The 20369-nt window shown below is 39.5% G+C and overlaps 1 protein-coding gene across 10 annotated transcripts in view; it reads left to right on the top strand.

The window, feature by feature from the left end:
• Positions 1-20369, top strand: part of agbl5 (AGBL carboxypeptidase 5) — a 135875-nt gene that overhangs the window by 17004 nt on the left and 98502 nt on the right. For all 10 annotated transcript variants that reach the window (XM_073057053.1, XM_073057051.1, XM_073057049.1 and 7 more), the window contains exons 4-5: positions 13889-14055; positions 17043-17220. In XM_073057053.1, the coding sequence (XP_072913154.1) occupies positions 13889-14055; positions 17043-17220 (345 nt within the window). The remainder of the gene's footprint in view (positions 1-13888; positions 14056-17042; positions 17221-20369) is intronic.

The following is a 20369-nucleotide window of genomic DNA, read 5'->3' as shown; positions in this document are numbered from 1 at the left end:
AAAATGTGGTCTCTTCTTCATCTAAGACACAATAATGGACAAACACAATCTGCCTTAACTAATAACACACTAAGAAGTATGTGAACCTCTGGGGTAAAGCCTTCTACAAAAGGTATTTGGAGTCAGGTGTTCCAATCAATGAGATGAGATTGGAGGTGTGGGTTATAGAAGTGCACTGCCCTAAAAAAAAAGACACACAAAGTCATGTTACTGACAGAGCCTGCTCTTCTCAGGAAAGTTCTGTTTATGTCCAACATGCCTCAATCAAAACAACTTTCAGAGGACCTTAGAAGAAGAATTATAGAGCTGCATGAAGCTGGAAAAAAAGGCTACAAAAGCATTTCTAAAGACCTGAGAGTTAAATCAGTCCATAGTAAGAGAAACTGTCTACAAATGGAGGAAACATAGTACTGTCTACGTGGAGGAAAAAGTACAGTTGACGTTTTGGGCCGAGGACCTTTCGCAGGACTGGAGGAAAAAAAAGATGAGTAGATTTAAAAGGTAGGGGAGGGGAGAGAGAAACACAAGGTGATAAGTGAAACTGGGAGGGGGATGGATGAAGTAAAGAGCTGGGAAGATTGGTGAAGGAAATACAGGGCTGGAGAAGGGAGATCCCGCTTCTTCTGTCTCCAGCCTAATGGCATGAACGTCAATTTCTCAAACTTCGGGTAATGACCTTGCCCCCTTCAACATTCCCCATCCCCTTTTCTCTCTCTCCACTTATCTCCTTGCCTGCTCATTGCCTCCCTATGATGGTCCTCCCCCTTTTTCTCTCTTCCATGGCCTTCTGTTTTCTCCTATCACATTCCCCTTTCTCCAGCCCTGTATCTCTTTCACCAATCAACTTCTCAGCTCTTTACTTCATCCCTGCCCCTCCTGGTTTTACCTATCACTTTGTGTTTCTCTCTCCCCTCCCCCCCCCTTCCAAAACCTACTCCTCATCTTTTTTTCTCTCCAGTCCTTCTGAATGGTCTCGCCTGAAATGTTGACTGTACTTTTTTCTATAGATGCTGTCTGGCCTGCTGAGTTCCTTCAGCATATTGTGTGTGTTGCTTGGATATCCATCATCTGCAGATTTTCTCTTGTTTGTGATTTGACATACTGTGAATGATTAAACAATGTGTTCAATAAAGCCATGAAAAGTACAATTTTTTGTGTTATTAGATTAGGCAGATTGTGTTTGTCTATTATTGTGACTTAGATGAAGATTAGATCACATTTTATGTGTAAGTAATGCAGAACCAAGTAATTGCAAAGGATTCATAACCTTTTTCTTGCAATTGTATGTCAAGACATTCCACAGATTCACCACTCTCTGGCTGAAGAAATTCCTCGACTTCTCACTTCTAAAGGGATGTTCTTTAATTTTGAGGCTGTATGCTTGAATCCTAGAATCTTCTACTAATGGAAACATCCTTTACATGTCTCATCTGTTGACGATTTTCAGTATTTGTTATGTATCAATGATATCATCCCTCATCCTTCTGAACTCCATTGAGTATGGGGATGTTGTCTAGATTAGAAAATAATGTCTTCTGAGGAAAGGTTGAGTGAGCTTGGGCTTTTCTCTTTGGAAGATGAGAGGAGACTTGGCAGAAGTGTTATAAGATGATAAGAGTCACAGATAGTGATATCCAGCACTTTTTTCCCCAAGGTGGCAATGGCAGATACGAGAGGACGTAATAATTGTGTGATTGGAGGAAAGTATGGGGGAATGTCAGAAGCAGGTGCTTTATACATACTGTTTAGTTCATGTATTGCCAGGGGTGGTGGTAGGGGCAGAAACATTAGGGATGTTTAAGAGACTCCTAGGTAGGCACATGGAAGAAAGAAAAATTGAGGGCTGCGTGGGAAGAAAGGGTTGGATTGTTAGAATGTTAGTATGACATTGTGGAGTGAAGGGCCTGTACTGTGCTGTTCGGTGTTCCAAAAATTAAAAGAAAATTAGTAGGTATTCCAATTTTGAACAAAATTTTTTAGTCTTTGATGTTCTCTGTAGCCCAAACAAAATTGGGAAATTCACCGTTTTGTAGTTCCAAAATATTCAAAGCTTTAACAAACGGCAAAAGGAATTTATTTTCTGTCTGCCTGTATTGTATTTTATGTTGTATGTTTATTATTGGTTACAGTAATTTGTCACATTGGTTGGGTGTCGTAGAAGTAAATGAGTATAGTTAAGTATTGTGCTTTGTCCTATTTAGTTAGTTTGGTTTAGTTGTTAGTGAGAGGTAGCCAGGGACAGGATTGATATATTTTTGTTGACTGCTAATTTGAATGCTAAGTGCTCTTATTTTGCCATATAGCTAATTTATTTTAGTTTTTTATCGCTATATAAAATAGTTCATTTTTGCTGCTTTCATAATAAAGAATCAAATATACTTTTTGTCTTGGAACTCAGTTATTTGGAAGCATGTCATACAGTGTTGAGTCCTTTGCTCAGTCTCTCAGTGGTTTTGATTTATCTTAAAGTAACTGCTACATTTTGTCAACAAAAATAGTTATACCAAATGAACACCAGTCATTTTGTCAAAGGATTGCCTTGGACTTGTTGGTGAAACTGGAACAGCTTGCAGTAGGAATATCTGCAAACTTGTGTTGATTTATGCTGTGTATTTATTGTTTGAACACAGTTTTGAAAGGTCAGTGCTGTGTATCCATTGTGGACCATCGTTCAATTGTTTGGTGTTTACCTGAGGGTGCATCGCTTTGTTTTGTTGAATTGCTGACATATTGTTCTGGTTGTCGACATTTGAATCGAATGCTGTTTGGTCTGGTTTAAGAGCTGTGGATGCATGGACACTTTGTTGCCTACATTATTGAGCAGAATATTGCTGGTGCATTTGTGAATGTGCTTTGGGTGAACAAAGAGTTAATTGTGAGTTGAGCAATAAGGAGAAAGTAATGTGAATGAATTGAAGCATGGAACTGATGTCAGTGACTCTGAAATCAGGGTGGTAAAAGAGAAATTATACTTGCTGCTAAAGCTTTTGCAGATGGAGTTGGAAGTCTTCAAAAGAAGTATAAAACAAATGTGAACAAAATTAAAGGTTTAATACCATCCATTAAGAATCTTATGGAAAATAAGGAAAATGCCTTACAAGTATAATCTCGTCTTGAGGACTTGACTGAGCTCTGTGAAGTTGTTGCTAAGCAACATCACATGCTAATTTCATATCTTCTCAAGGATGTACAAGAAGAACAGAATTAATATCTCTCAAGCTTTGATAGCTGTAGCAATGTAGAGGTTATAAAATGATGGTTGACCCAAACATGTTGTAGTGAAGGTCATGTTGCTTCTCTCACCTTCCAATAGATGATACTTCTCAAATTCCAAGGCATGTTTTGACTGCACACATAGTAGGTGACCCTAAAGATTATGTGAAATCAAATGTCATTTGTCAGCACCTGAAGCTTTACTGCAGGAAGAAAATTTCTGAAAACCTGCTCTATGCATTAAAACAGAGGGTGATTTAGCTGCATTGATTGCACGTCAACAATTGAAGGACAAATATGCTGGAAGAGCAAGAGCTGCTCCTCTTGGAACAACTACAGAAAAGGCAAGAACAGCTTAAGTTGTAGGAAGAAATTGCCGCACATATGGCTAAAGTTAATGTGCTAAGGTCTTCATGTGTGGTGAGTACTAAAGTGCTTCAGCAAGACAGTCCTGTGGTGTGAGTTCCTTTATTGAAAAGGTACAGAGAAAAACAAAAACAGCCAATGTCAGTGTTGATTTGTTTGTTCATCAATTATTTGGAATGCGTGAACAAGTGTAGGTTGTTTATTTTCAGCCTGCACTGAAAAGGCACTGTCAACATGCATCATATACAACAGCTCAAAGTGCTCATGGGGACATCTGGAAATGCTTTCATTACAGATGATGGAGGTCAAAATATATTGTTGATATTATGAGTTAGCAAAATGCATTCATGAAGGCCTTTGAACATACTGCTGAAGGCAAGACTGACAGATATAGTGACTGTCACCACTTCCTTGAACAATACACTTGGGGCCTAGTTAGAAGTTGTCAGCCTGTTGACCCTAAGAAAGAATATGTCAAGGCTAAGGCTTTACTACAGGAACGTTTTGGTATTGAACAGATAATTGTACCTGCCTATATGCAAAAGGCTCTTTCTTGGGTACCTATTAAATCTGTACACGTGAAAGTTCTTCAAGAATACAGTCTTTTCCTTAGAGTTTGTTAAAGTGCTAAGGAAGTGCATTATATATGTGAGCTGGACATGCCAGGCAATATGTCATTTGCCATAAAGAAATTGCCCTATATGGTTAGAGATAAATGGAGAACAGTGGTCTGTAACCTGCAAGAAAGGCACAACTGTAATACTACTTTTGCTGACATTGTTGATTTTATTGAAAGGCAGGTAAATATTGCAACAGACTCAGTATTTGGGAATATACAGGATGCTCCATCACTTGCAGTAACAAAGGTGTGAACAAATTAATGTCACAACTTTATTCTAAGGCTAAGAGAGAAGCAGCTCTGCCACTACCTTGACCACTAAAAAGTAAATCTAAAACTGAATCTGGAACTAATTCAAGAGAAATGGTCTCATCATCCAAATGTGTTTGTCTGTTCTGCAAGGGTGAACAGCTTTCAGCTGGAGAATGGAGCTCATAGTGAAGAGATCACCTTCCTAGTGGAAAATGGTGTCCACTGTACCTGTTTGTATACAGGACACATCAGCAAGGATTGCAGACAGTGTCTTTAATGCAAGTTATGCAGTAGCAAGCATCCTAGCATACTTCATATTCACTCTGATGAAAAGGGTGCAGAATCAAAACAAGCCAGGAAAGTTTCAGACACAGCAGTGAATAGTGCCTTGGTATCCAATGGTCTTACAAGGGTTGGTGATCATGATTGTAAACTTCCCGTAGTTCCTGTACAGGTGAAGTCTAAGAAGGGTAACAAGGCAGTGGTTACTTGTGCTTTCCTAGATCAAAGAAGTACTGTAGTTCTGCCCAGTGGGCCTCATGAACAAGCTCAGCCTCAAAGGAAAAAGTATACGCATTTTTTTATGTACCATGGGTCAAAGGAGGTCATGAGTAGCTACGTTATTTCAGGATTGGATGTGGCTGCCTTTAGATGGTGAAAATTACTGTGAACTATCAGACATCTATACACAGGGAATAAGTGCCTGTCCATGAAGGGAACTTTCCACATCAGAGAGATCTCCAGAGATGGTCTCACCTAATATATGTCCATTTACCAGCGATTGATTCAGAAATTGAGCTGTTGATATGGATGAATGTGCGTAAAACATTGGAGCTGTTGTAATTGATTTGCAGCGTTAATAAGGGATCTTATGCAATCAGAACAATGTTGGGTTGGACTGTGAATGAAAAGGAAACATAGTGATGGGTGAGGCTGCACGGCCAGAGCTGACAATTAACAGAAACTGAGTTTTTGAACTTGGATGAGCTTTGGCAGTGACAATTCACAGCAAACTTCCCTGAATGCAGTCAGGATTAACAATCTGGTTTTTAAAGAGAAGACCACAAGTTCATGGAGCTGGTTACAAATACTGCAAATCACGTGGTTAGCTGCTATCAAGTCAGTTAACCTTTGAGAAAGAAAGAAACAGGAATATTGCAGAACAGAATGCTCTTAATCTAAGGAAGAGGTTTAAGAAGGACTTGTAATTTCACATTGATTACACAGCTTTCATGAAGGATGTCATTTCTAAAGGTTATGCTGAAAGAGTGGCTGCAGAGTGCAGTGGTGCTAGAAAGTTTTTGAGCCCTGTAGAATTTTTGTGTTATTTATTTAATTGGGTTTTCTTTTTATCTAGTTTTAGGACTTGCGTGAAGATCTAGTATGCAGAAAAAGAGAAAATTCTACAGGGCTCACAAACTTTCTAGTACCACTGTATATGGAATGGCATGATGGACAGATCAGGTATATGCCACATCATGATGTTTATCATTCCTGAAAAGGAAAAGTTGGTGTTGTGTTTGATTGTGGAGCGACTTTTCAAGGAATATCACTTAATACTCCGCTCTTACAGGGACCTGATCTTACTAGCTTACTGGAGTCATAATGAGATTCAGAAAAGAACCAGTGGTGATCATGGGAGGTACTGAATCAATGTTTCATCAGGTTAAAGTCCTTGCAGAAGATGCAGTTTTGCTGAGGTTTCTGGTGGCCTGATGATATGCTCAGCGAAGACATGATGGACATTAGTATCGTAGCTTATCTCTTTGGATCAACGTTATCACTGAGCTGTGCCAACTTCACACTTAGAAATGTGCTGAAGACAATGAAAAACAGTTCAGCTGTGAGACAGTGGATAAGATTTTGCATTGCTTCTATGTTGTGTACCCTGTGTCAGTGTCCTCTGAAGAAGTCTCTATCATGACCTTGTATACATGTGTGCTAAAGATGGATCAACAACAGTCATAGTGTGCTAGCTGTGATACCATAAGTGCAAGGAATGAAAGATATGACAGAGACCTGCAAATGGTCTCACCCGAAACATCAACTGTACTTTTTTTCTATAGATGCTGCCTGGCCTGCTGAGTTCCTCCAGCATTTTTGTGTGTTATTTGGATCTCCAGCATCTACAGATTTTCTCCTGTTAAGGATATGACAACTTTGGATTTGGATCATGATATACCTTCAGTGGAGAGTGTATTGTGTGTACAAAGGTGCATTCAGTCTGATGCTTACACATTTAAGATCACCATCCAAGACAGACCATCTCCAGAAAGGGGGATCCTCTCCCCAGTTAGTTCCATCTATAATTCTTTTGGAATCTTGAGCCTGATGGTGCTATCTGCCAAAAGACGATACATAAGAAAGAGTTTGGCTGGGCTGACACTATACCAACATCAGTTGCTCATGAGTGGACGAGCTGCCTGGAAGAGCTCTGGCAGTTGGAAGACTTCAAGTTTGTTTGTTTGAAGCCCTGGATTTTGGAGAAGTGACTGCTACACAGTTACATCACTTTATAGATGCAAGTGAAAATGGCTATGGAGCAGTGACCTATCTATTGTTGCACAACACGAGCTCTCAGGTGCACAGTGCTTTTATTATGGGGAAAATCTAGGGTGTCTCTGTTGAAGTAGTTTCCATCCCTTGTAAGGAGCTCACTGCTGCTACGATGGCAAGACGTATGGACACATTGTGGAAGAAGGAGCTGAGCTTGCAGCTTAATGACTCAGTTTTTTCTTTTGACTGAAAGTACTTCTGTGCTGAAGTACGTTAAGAATAAAACTTAGTTTCTGAACCTTTGCAAACAATTACATAAATTCTTAAGGTCTCACAGAAATCTCTATCAGGGTATATAAACACTCCAAGCAACTGGGCAGATGTGGCCTATGAAGGGTTGAGAATAAAACATGGGTCTCAGAACCTCAGTATCTTCTGCAGCCTGTAAGGAAATAGCCTGTGAATCCTGATTGTTCTGGAGAACTGTTAGATGATCTGGAAGTCAAGAAGAATGTTACAATGTATGCCTGCAGACTGAAGAGGAGGTGGATGCGGTAAGATGTATAATCCATCACTTCTCGTCTTGGATCCATTTGTGGAAGACAGTGGTCTGGATTATTAGATTTAAGAACCTGCTCTTGTTTCTTAGTTGAAAGAGGAAGCAATTGAGCATCACTCTTGCTCATTCTGACCTGGATGAAGAAGAACAACAATATTATTATTGCTCTCTGTGGAAGAGCACAGAAAGGCTGAAATGGAGATCACTGGGTTTTGCCACAGAAGGAGATTTCCAGATGAATTCTCATGTTTGCAAAGGGGAGAATTTAAGCTCAATCTAGTACTTAAAGATGGTGTCTTGAGAGTTGGAGAACAGCTTAGTGGGGCAGCCATGCCTAAAAAGTCAAACATTCTGTTATATTGGCAAAGGATCTCCAAATCTCAGACATCATTCTGAGGCATTTGCATCAAGAGGTAGAACTTGGTGGCCATAACCACATGTTGTTCATGTTGCACCAAAAATACTAGATTCCCAGTGCTGGTACCGGGAAGAATTCTTTCTAAGTGTGTTGTTTGTCGAGAGTTGCACACAGCTTCAGGATGCCAACCCCTGCCAGATCTATCTCTAGACAGGGTCTCTCCAGATGAACCTCTGTATACACATGTAGGAGTGGACTACTTTGGACCTTTGAAATGAAGAGCAGAAGGGTATAGTGAAGAAGTATGGGGTCATATTTACCTGTCTATCTATATGAGCTGTTCACATTGAAGTGACATCATCTTTAGTCACTGATTTCTTTGTTATTGCATTTTGATGCTTTATAGCAAGATGAGGTCAAGTCCTTGAACTGTGCTGAGGTAATGCAACAAACTTTGTTGGAGCTGAGCATGAGATGAATCAGAATCAGATTTAATATCAACAGCTTATGTCATGAAATTAGTTAACTTTATAGCAGTAGTACAATGAAAAACAATGAGGAAAAAAAGTTACATCAAGCATATATATGTCTATTAAATAGTTAAGTTAAAATGAGTAGTGCAAAATTACAAAAAAAGCAATGAAGTAGTGTTCATGGGTTCAATGTCTGTTTAGGAATTGTATGGCTTGGGTGGTGGGGATCCTTATTGATAGACGTCACCTTCATAAGACACTGCTCCTTGAAGATGTCTTGGATACTATGGATGCTGGTACCCATGATAGAGCTGACTAATCTTACAAGTTTCTGCAACTTATTTCGATCTTGTGCAGTAGCCCACCCACCCCCCACCCCCCCAAACCTTCAATACCAGATGGTGATGCAGCCAGTCAGAATGCTCTCCACAGTACATTTGCAGAAGTTTTTGAGTGTTTTGGTGAGTGTTCTAATAAAATATAGGCACTGTCCTGCCTTTTTTTATAGCTGCGTTGATATGTTGAGACCAGATTAGAACCTCAGAGATATTAACACCCAAGAACTTGAAATTGCTCACACTCTCCACTTCTGATCCCTTCTGAGCATTGTTTTGTGTTTGTGCTCTCAGGATGAGGCTTTTCATTCCAGGACGAAGGAGATGTCTTCCTTTTTTAAACAAAGGGGCTTCCCTTCGTCCACCATCAACTCTGCTCTCCCATTTCCCCCATATCTGCCCTCACCCCATCCACCCGCCACCCCACTCGGGATAGGGTTCCCCTTGTCCTTACCTATCACCCCACCAGCCTCCAGGTCCAATGTATAATTCTCCGTAACTTCCGCCACCTCCAACGGGATCCCACTACCAAACACATTTTTCCCTCTCCCCCCCACCTTCTGCTTTTCGCAGGGATCGCTCCCTACGCGACTCCCTTGTCCACTCGTCCCCCCCCCCCCATCCCTTCCCACCGATCTCCCTCCTGGCACTTATCCTTGTAAACAGAACAAGTGCTACACCTGCCCTTACACTTCCTCCCTCACCACCATTCAGGGCCCCAGACAGTCCTTCCAGGTGAGGCGACACTTCACCTGTGAATCGGCTGGTGTGGTATACTGTGTCCGGTGCTCCTGGTGTGGCCTTTTATATATTGGTGAGACCCGACGCAGACTGGGAGACCGTTTCGCTGAACACCTATGCTCGGTCCGCCAGAAAAAGCAGGATCTCCCAGTGGCCACACATTTTAATTCCACGTCCCATTCCCATTCTGATATGTCTATCCATGGCCTCCTCTATTGTCAAAATGAATCCAAACTCAGGTTGGAGGAACAACACCTTATATACCGGCTGGGTAGCCTCCAACCTGATGGCATGAACATTGGCTTCTCTAACTTCCGTTAATGCCCCTCCTCCCCTTCTTACCCCATCCCTGATATATTTAGTTGTTTGCCTGTTCTCCATCTCCCTCTGGTGCTCCCCCACCTCCTTTCTTTCTCCTGAGGCCTCCCGTCCCATGATCCTTTCCCTTCTCCAGCTCTGTATCACTTTCGCCAATCACCTTTCCAGCTCTTAGCTTCATCCCGCCCCCTCCGGTCTTCTCCTATCATTTCGCATTTCCCCCTCCCCCCACTACTTTCAAATCTCTTACTATCTTTCCTTTCGGTTAGTCCTGACGAAGGGTCTCGGCCTGAAACGTCGACAGCGCTTCTCCCTATAGATGCTGCCTGGCCTGCTGTGTTCCACCAGCAATTTTTGTGTATTGTTTTGTGTTTCCTTGTTCTGCCCTTCCTGAGGTCTACAATTAGCTCTATGGTCTTGCTGGTGTTGAGTGCAAGTTTGTTGCTGAGACACTACTCAACTAACTGGTATGCCCTTTCTCACAATCTGAAATTCTGCCAGCAATGGTTGTATCATCAGCAAATTTATAGGTGCTGTTTGAGCTATGCTTAGCTACACAGTAATGGCTGTAGAGAGAGTAGAGCAGTGAGCGAAGCGCGCCTCCCTGTGGAGTGCCAGTGTTAATTGTCAACGAGATGGAGATGTTGAGAGAAGCCACTGAGAAGTGGAACCATTCATGGATCAGTGATGCCCTCCTTCAGAAAGGAATTAAGTGGATTTTTAACCCCCTGGCTTGTTCACATCACAGAAGATCATGGGAAAGGTTGATCAGTTATGTGGGAATGGTTCTCGGTTTCCCTCATGAAGGTACAGAACCTTGATGAAGAGGTTTTCCGCACAGTCCTTCATGAAGTAAAGGCTTATCAATGGCCATCCAATTACTAAGGATTGATTAGTATTTCCCAATGATTTGGAAACATTAACTCTCACCTTCTGTTGCTTCTGAAGACCTAAAGAATTTCCAAAAGGAATAAATTTATGCTTGTTGATGATGGAAGCAGGTCCAATACATGTCAAACTTGTTTTGGAAATGGTGGGTCAAGGACTACTTACCACAGTTACAGGAACATCAGAAATGGTCAGGTATAAAGGGCAATTTCCTCCCAAGAGACTTCTTTTAGTTGATCAGACAGTACCTCACAATTCATGGATCATCAGAATAGTCATTCAGGTCTTTCCAAAAAGAAGAGGATGTGTACGACAGGTGTGCATCAATACCAAGACCAGCTGTCTGGACAGGCCTAAGACTAAGATCTGTCTTCTACAGGAGGCAGAGATTTGAGGAGCTTCAGCTCTCACTGTCTGGTATTAGGGGATGGAGGGGTGGAAAGAAGGCAGGGGGCTACTGCACAGGATCAAAAGAAGCTACAGAAAGTTATAGAAATTAGCTCCATCTTGGGTACTAGCCTCAATAGTATCCAGGACGTCTTCAAGAAGTGGTGACTTAGAAAGGTGGCGTCCACCATTAAGGACCCCCATCATCTAGGACATGCCCTCTTCTCATTGTTACCAGCAGGAAGGAGGTCTGGAAGCCTGAAGGCACACACTAAGCAATTCAGGAACAGCTTCTTCCCCTCTGCCATCCGATTCCTAAATGGACATTGAACCCATGAACACTAACTCACTTTATTATTTCTGTTTCTGCACTAATTTTAAAATTTAGCTGTGTATATATATAAATATATTTTTAATTGTTTCACTTATGTTTTTCTATATTATAATATATTGGACTGTACTGCTGCTGCTAAGTTAACAAATCTCATGACAGTGATATTAAATCTGATTCTAGAAGCTTCATGACTTTTACTTGACTTACTTACTGGTGGTAAAGATCACTCTATATTGGACTAAATGCTGGTAACCTCAGACCTGTTACATGACTTGACCTGAAGAAGAGAAAAAAAAGATTATTTGCATCAATGTTAAGGTGTTTATCCTTGAAAATTTCATTTCTTCTATTTTTGTTGTGTGTAGTTGTAATTATTAGTGTGTAATATTTAGGGGCTAGTAAGTAGGAGCCATGTATCTAATTCTGTCTGTCTGTATTGTACTTTGTGTTGTGCATTTATTATGGGTTATGGTAACTTGTCATGAGGGTCAGGATGCTGGCATTGAACCCCAAACTCCTACACTTCAAGCTGGAATAGTGTCATGCTAACTGCTGCAATACTGCAGTGCCTGGTGGAAGATATGAAGATGAGGCTGTGATTTTGTATGGCATTTGAAAACTGGAATGAGATTTTTAAATTTGAGGTATTCAACTTAGCAAATAGGTCACCAACTGCATGGTAGATTAAATGTTTAGATGGGGCAAGAAAATAGGTAACTCCAGGTTGATGGATTGAATCCATTAATTGATGCCTCAAAATAGTCAAGTTTGTGATCTTGACAAAGTTTGAACAAGAAAGGAGCTGTCGCGGGAGTGAAGCTGGATAGTGTTAGAGTTTGAAGTGGACGTTCTTGGTAAATATAGAGGTAGTATATCTATGAAAAATAGGAAATGGCCCAGGTGATTCCCAAAGGACACTGTGAATTAACAGGAGAGAAAATATTGCAGGTAATTCATTGGCTGTTCTTGAACAGATGGGAATAAAAGTTTGCTAAGTGTCTTTTTTAAATGTGGAACAATTTAGTGCCTGAAGGAAAGAAACAATCTATTTATTTTCAAATTTGGTGTTAACGCTGGTCACTAAAAATTGCCTCCCTTTGTTGTAATTTTAATTGCTGAGAAGTTGATGAGTAAATTAACAATTTAATACAATTTAAACAATAATATATGGAGATATTGAGTAAACCAGGAAGAATCTGAGAAGGGGGAAACAGAGTTAACTTTTCAGCATAAGCTTATTTGTTTTTAATGCCTCTTCAAGAAGAGTTCATCTTTTCTAACTAAGTATATACATTTGAAGGATCTTTGCATGATTGTTTCATTAGATTATATGAAACAAATTTTCTTTAATCAAACCCAAGGTTGGAGTTATAAGATGAGCAGGGTCAGTGTTTGTGCTAACTTACCTCTAATTAAATGTTACGACAGAGTTACGAAAGATGAACAGCTCTGATGGGCAGAAGGGTGCAGAGTTGCCCATGTCCCCTCCCCTGGGAGAATCACAAACTGTTACTGTTACCACGCTGCTCATGAGAGAGAATGAGAGAGAGACACAGATAAGAACAAAACAAATTGGAACATCTGCTGCTGATAACACTGGGGGAGAGAGACCATATTATGACTCCTGTAAGACTTGCGGCTCTGGAGAGGGCTGTTTACTTGGTACTATTCTGTTTATTAAAATTCCTCAGTGGACAGCCGGAGTGGGCTGGTTTGATGGGCTAAGCCATTCAAAACTGATTGACACCTGAGACCCCGTGAGTGGGGATAAAAGTGAGGTCTGGGGTGACACCCCTCAGACACACCAAGAGACGCATCAGGAGACACATTAGTGAGCATCAGAAACCCATGAGAAAGTGTGGGGCATCGGAGACCGAACGAAGGATCGGTCAATTTTAACTCACAGTGTTTATAGCAAGGCCGGTGGGGGCTTGTGTGTGTGTCCACCCTTGCCTGGGTGACGAGTCCACCATGGAAGAACGGTCTAGCTAAAGGACAGAGGGGTCATCCTTGAATGGCCATAAAAACACATCAACGGATCAAGACTGTAAAGGAAGGTTTGCAAGACAATAGCTGTCACTGTTTGATCGCCCTCTCTCTCTCTCTCTCTCTCTCTCTCTCTCCAACAATTACAACACATCGACCAACAACTACCTCAGCCTGCATGAACTGAACTGAACTTTATATTTCCATGTGACAATTCATTATCCCCTAGACAACGATAGAGCTTGTTTATTATTGATTATTATTATACCCACACTTTTAGGCTTAGTATTGCTAACGTGTATTATCTGTATATTTGCATTGATATTGATTTGTATATTTTACTAATAAACACTGTTGAAAATAGTACCACCAGACTCCAACAGATACTTCTGTCTTTGCTGGTAAGACACCCAGTTACGGGGTATGTAACAACAGATATTGCTAATCAACTTGTTTCTCTTTGATATGCATATTTGATATTTGAATTGGTGCAATTCATCTACATAGAAGATGCCAATTTTTTTTCTTATTCCTTTATTTCTCTCCATTTTCTTTCAATTCAGATGGTGGAAAACCAATTTATTCTCTCTTTCATGCATCGCTTTCTTGAATACCGTGGAGCAACTACCTACTTTGCATTTTGTTTTCCATTCACATATGCTGAATGTCAGGAAATGTTGATGCAACTGGACGAAAGATTTGAATATTGTAAACGGCTGACTATAAACAGGTACTGTACAAAGTACCAACAGATTATTCTTAGTGCAATTAGTCTTCCAAATGATTTACATGAAAATGCAATTATTCTGTTGGAAAATCAGTTGCATAATCCATAATTGAATGTTTTATTACTGTTTGGATTTGATGAGTAGGAATATACTATTGTCTTTCAGCTTTAGGACTGTGTATTCAATTAATTAATGTCCAGACTGTCTTTAAGTCTGTAGAAAAACTAAACTTACGTTAAAGGTCTGTTCCAGTCAATAGCTGAGACTTGAAGTTTGTGAGAGGAACAGGAAAGAATCATTGTGTTTTGCTCAGTCTTGCTTGTGATTTTTAACCTGTTTATAGGTTCTGTTCCAAATTAAAGATGATATTTTTCACATTTTGGACAAAAAAATCCAACCAGAATCTCTTGGGTAAATTTTGTTTCCTTACTATTTTTCTTAGTCTTGCCTATCAGTGACAATTTTGGTTCAGTGGTAATGTTCCTATCTATATGGCGAAATTCATAGTCAAGTCCTTCTTGAGTGATTTTAATGCACAATCCAGGATGGCACTAGCAAAATACAGAGGACATGTCTGAAGTACCTTTTTTTGAATGAGAGGTTGAACTTGGTGATATCAGGTTATCACCAAACAAGTGGGTTGCTATTTTAATGCTCTTTTTTCTGGGCTTTTTTCTGTACTAGCTCAGTTACAAATAATTACATTTTAAAAGTAAGAATTAACTGTGAAGTACTCTATGATGTTCTGAAATTGTAGAAGTTTGGTTAAACTTGTTACTCTAGTTAGGTGCTGACAATTATCTTGCTAATAGACAAAATGTTTCCCTTTCACTGCTTCGGAGTACTGGGATTTTCGGTAACTAGAACTTGCAGACTTTTTTTTGACTTGTTATCAAAATCAAGACCAGTGATTCTAAATAATAAATGCTTAAGTGGGATGATTAACTGAATAAGCAGTGGTTCAGTCTTGGTTATGCAAATCAGATGGGATCTGGACAATATTGATTTAAAATGAATAGAGGGAAAGAGATCAACTCTATTATTTCTTGACGTAGTGGTAGAAAATATGTACAGTAGTAGCTGTCTTTGGAATAAGTCTTACCAATCCAAAATAGCACTTCCCATCTGTAAGTTATGATTATCTTTGGGCTTGTTGCATAACTTAGCAATTTGTTGCATAATACGAAAATGCATATGAATTAGGTGACTACAGTTTTGCTACTGACTAAGCAGTTGTGAGAGATGAGTTTTAATTATGAAATTTACAATGAAATTACTAATGGTTTAGTTTTTTAGAGCTGTGGTCATACAGCACGGAAACAGGCTCCTTGGACCAACTTGTCCTTTTGAATTTCTACAAAGAATCTCTTGGAAAAAATTTGAGTCAACTTTTTTTGACTGTAGAATGATCTATATTATTTGATTGGATTTATAATTGAAATTTAATTTACAGTACCTAGTATTCATGCTGAAATCAGGTTAAATATTGCCAGATTTATGTTGCCCGTATTGTATTATAATAAATTGGTAGTATTGTTTTTTATTATGGCCAAGATAAAATTTAACATTTGTAGCTTTAGGCCAAGGGATGGATATAAGTTGAGTGATGCCAGTATGAAATCAATAATATATGCATATCCAGACAAAATGTAGAAGTTGTTATTTTGATAGAAGCATCAAATACTTGTTGGGGAATTGGTGTGAACTTCAGAGGATATTTTAGGTGTGAACTTCAGAGGATATATTAGGCCAAGTCATGCTGGCTGATAGTTCTAGCAAGAGCCCATGGGTGTTGGGCATTTGTAACTCAATGATTTACTGCATATACAAAATAAAAATTGTAAGTCCAAGACATGTTGGATATCAATAATTGCATAGCTGATGATCACTGTACAATCATAGAACCTTGTGGTGAAATTGTACTCTGAAGTGAGCGTCTGGATGATTGCACACCATTAAGGGCTGGCATAGAAGTAGCAGTCCTATTCATTTGTTGACCCTGCCAAGCACCTGTCAGATGCAGATGCTAGCTCTGTACTTCTAGGGAAAAAAAATGCAAACAGGCAAGAGTTGTGATGGAGCATGTCAGGGTAGCAGCTCAAGTCCAGAATGATCAAGGTCATAGCGGGAAATAGCAATTGCTAAAATGCAAAATGGTCGTGACTCAGCATTTTCTTGAAGATTTTCCTGAAAAATAGTGTCCCAGCCTCTGTCTGTTGCTAACCCTGTTACCTAAATAATATGTAGGGCTTTATTGAAAGATGTGCTATTGCAATTTTTTTTATACATTCACATCTGTCCCCAAGACTTTGTATCTTTTAAAATGTGTGTGAATTGGAAAAGCAATTTGGACAGCACAGGTAATTAGAATTGTAGTTAATGATTTTCTTTTAAGAGTTAAAACTAAAATTTCAAGTTTTAAATTCATGTTAAGTCTTAAAGGGTTACAATCAGGACCCTGGAGGTGAATAAATAAGCAGAATCACTTAAAATTTTCAAAAGTTCCAATGTATGCAGCTAAAGATTTAGGCATCAATCAGTTTAAAATCTTCCGAATGTTTACTGAGTAAAACACTTCGCCGAAGGTATTGGAAATGATTTTTGAGGAAAGGGTAGATATATGGACCATTGTAGAAGATCAACAATATATCTGTCTAGCGTAAGGTATTCCTAAGCTGAAATGGCCAGCTCCTGTTTCTGTGGTTGTAGCTGTTGTAACCTATTATGGCACCATTTTTTTTTCTGTATGTTTAACTTGTATAACTCTTAATGGTATTTCTTGTGCTGATGTCCATTGTGTTACAAAGCTACCACAGACTGCAGGCCAGAATTTGAAGTTCTCCTTAAGTTCTACAGTGGAGTCTCTTTATCCATATCTCTGTAAATTGAAAAGTAATTTGAATTAACCATTGCTTTCTTTTGACATTGTGTGCCTTTTAAAGCGGTTTAATTTTGTGAAGAAATTAACTTGTCATAACAATATTTTCAGCCCTGATGATACTATTTATTATCACCGTGAGCCTCTGTGTTACTCTCTGGACAATCTACGTGTTGACCTCATCACAATTTCTTCATGCCACGGAATGATGGTTGAATGTGAACCAAGACTGGAAAATCTTTTTCCAGACCATTCCATTTCTCGGCCACATCTGTTCTCTGGAAAACAAGTAAGAAAATAGTCGAACTCATTTTATGAAGACTTTTGTGTAATATTGCTTTTTATTTATTGACGTATATTATGTATCATTACATAACTGTTCATTTTTAATACGAATGAGTAATTGTTAGATCTTATTTTTTTTAAGAACTCAACTGCTCATCTCTCCAGCTATCTGAAAGGTATCAAGTTTCAATGAGGTAAAGAATCATGCAAATATTTCAGCAGGTTGTCAGGGTTAGACTTTATCATCAACGCAACCAGTTTTTATGAATCTCACAGACCTAGAAGTGGGTATGACCCAAATGGTGAGGGTCCTTATTGATGAATCCTGCCACCTTGAGGCACCATCTTTTGAAGATGTCCTTGACAGTGGGGAAGCTTGTGACCAGGATGGAGCAGGCTGAGTCTACAACCCTCTGCATTATCTTTTAATCCTGTGCTTTGCAGCCTCCATACTAGGCTGTAATGCAATCAGCCCTACCATTCTCTACCATACATCTGTCGAAATTTGCTGGTCTTTGATGCCATATCAAATCTCCTTAAAATCCTGATGAAGTATTAGCTGCTTCTGTGCCTTCTTCAGCATTACATTAATAGATACTCTGAAATGTTGACATCCAGGATAATAGACAGACAGACAGACATACTTTATTGATCCCGAGGGGAAATTGGGTTTCGTTACAGCCGCACCAACCAAGAATAGTGAAGAAATATAACAATATAAAACCATAAATAATTAAATAATAATAAGTTAATCATGCCAAGTGGAAATAAGTCCAGGACCAGCCTATTGGCACAGGGTATCTGACACCCGCACCATGTGACAAAGTTTCCCACTGTAGCCCTGTACTCAGCCTCATCTCCCTTGCTGATGCAAGGAGATTGTCTTATTTGTCTTATTGCCAAAGATTTGAAATCCTCCATGAAATTGCCCTTTTGCTTCTTTACAATCTCCTTGTCTCAGAGGAAGAAGAATGTTTTAAGAGCTTTTCTCTTATGCATTCTTACAACAGTCAAAATTCTAATAAATTTCTTTCTCTAGTTTATTTGCACTGTGGCTAAAGGATAATTTGCAAGCCATTAGATTCCCTGTCATTGTTTTAAATCACAAATTCCTTGAAACTTGAGCCACCTTGATTCATGAACTCAATAGTCAGGAGAACAGACAGCAGATTCTGTCGACATGAATGGAACACTTGAGTGATATGTTGCCTTCCAGGTGCCAGGGTCAGGGACATCTCAGATCATGTCCTCAGCATTTTGGAGGGGGAGGGAGAGCAGCCAGATGTCTTGGTACTTATTGGTATCAATGACATGGGAAGGAAAAGCAAAGAGGCCCTGAAAAGAGAATTTAGAGAGCTAGGCAGAAAGCTGAGTAGGACCTCCAGGGTTGTAATTTCTGGATTGCTGCCTGTGCCATACACCAGTGAGGGTAGAACAGGATGATTTGGCAGATTAATGTGTGGCTAAGAAGCTGGTGCAGAGGGCAGGGCTTCAGTTCTTAGATCATTGGGATCTCTTCTGGGGGAGGTATAACCTGTACCTGAACCTGATGGCTGGTTTGTTAGAGCAGTTGGGGAGGTTTTAAACTAATTTGGCAGGGAGGTGGGAACTGTAGTGAAGGGACTCAGGATAGGACAGTGATTTTTAAAAAAAAAAGCAAAGATAGCATGCAGTCAGACTGTCAGGGTTAGGCAGATGATAGGACAAAATTGCAGCCAGCAGCGTGAGTATCAGTGATGCAGAATCAAAAAGGGTAGCAAATACAGTACTTAAAGTGTTAGATCTCAATGCATGGGGTACAAGAAATAAGGTGGATGATTTTTTTGTACTATTACAGGTTATGCTTTTGTGGCTGTGGAGGCCAGGTCATTGGGTTTATTTAAGGCAGAGCTTGATAGGTTCTTGATTGGACATGGCATCAAACATTACTGGGAGAATGCCGGCGTGTGGGGCTAAGAAGGAGTAAAAAGGATCAACCGTGATTGAATGGTGGAGCAGACTTGGTGGGCCAAATGACCTAATTCTGCTCTTATGTCTATGCTCTTATGTTCCTTACTAAGAACTGCTGAAGAAATTCAATTTACTCAGCCTCCATGCTATTTTTAAAGAGAAAATTCCAAGCTGCTGACATTCTTTTTGATAATTACTTCCTGATTTCATTCCCAAATGATCTGGCCCAAACTTCTAAAATCTTGGCCTTTTGTTCATGATTTCCTACCATTTGTAGAAATGAGCATGGATCATTTATAAGCTGTGAATGGAAAAATTAAAATGGTAGAATATAGCAGAGTTGAAAACTTCCATGGTAGAAGATGCAGCAAAATTCTAGAAGCATTGGGGAAGCATGGGTTTAGTGTCAATGTGATATTTCAAGAAATTAGCATGCAAAAGATTAGTACTCTAATAACTCCATAAATGAATGTGAATAATGCATGTTTACCTTATAACCAACATCTCATTGATTAAGAAGGTGGCTTCAGTGCTGGTAGATGGAGGTCAAAAATCAAACCTAGAATTCCATATACTTTGGAATTTGACTTTATTACTCAGTGGATACATATCCATTCAAGAGAGAAGGAATAATATTGAATAGAATGATAGGTCAGTTAGAAACAATAGTAGAAAATGGTGTAGTATATGTGGGAAACTAGCAATTTTTAAATTATTGCCGATTGGATTCCCTTTTCTCTACTTTAGTGGAAGGTATTTTTAAATCATTTCAGAAGAAACCATGTAAGAATTTGGGCTTTATGGTTACAATTCAGACACTAGCTTGATTGGAAGACTTGATAGTGGCTTGAAAATAAACATAATAAATATATTATTGCACTTTGAATGGTTGAATATAATTACAGATTAAAGGGACTTGTTGCCCTGGGACATACCAATGCCAATATGCACGTACAACAACCAACTAGAAAGGCTAGTGAGCACTGAAGTAAGGGACCTCCCCTACCTTCAGGAATGTTTACCCCTTTATCCCTGAGCAGTCCTATCCTCCCTCTAGTTATCATCCTGTTTTTCTTATACTTGTAAAACACCTTGGTATTTTCCTCAGTGCTACCTGCCAAGGTTTTCTCATGTCCCCTTCCAGCTGTTGAATCCCTTTTTAAGCTTCTTTCTGACTACCTTGGGGCCTTATCTGATTTTTAT

This window comes from Hemitrygon akajei, chromosome 9 (genome assembly GCF_048418815.1).
Source record: "Hemitrygon akajei chromosome 9, sHemAka1.3, whole genome shotgun sequence".
Taxonomy (NCBI): domain Eukaryota; kingdom Metazoa; phylum Chordata; class Chondrichthyes; order Myliobatiformes; family Dasyatidae; genus Hemitrygon; species Hemitrygon akajei.
The sequence above is the reverse complement of the archived record's forward strand: the minus strand, read 5'-3'. Positions and strand labels throughout refer to the sequence as shown.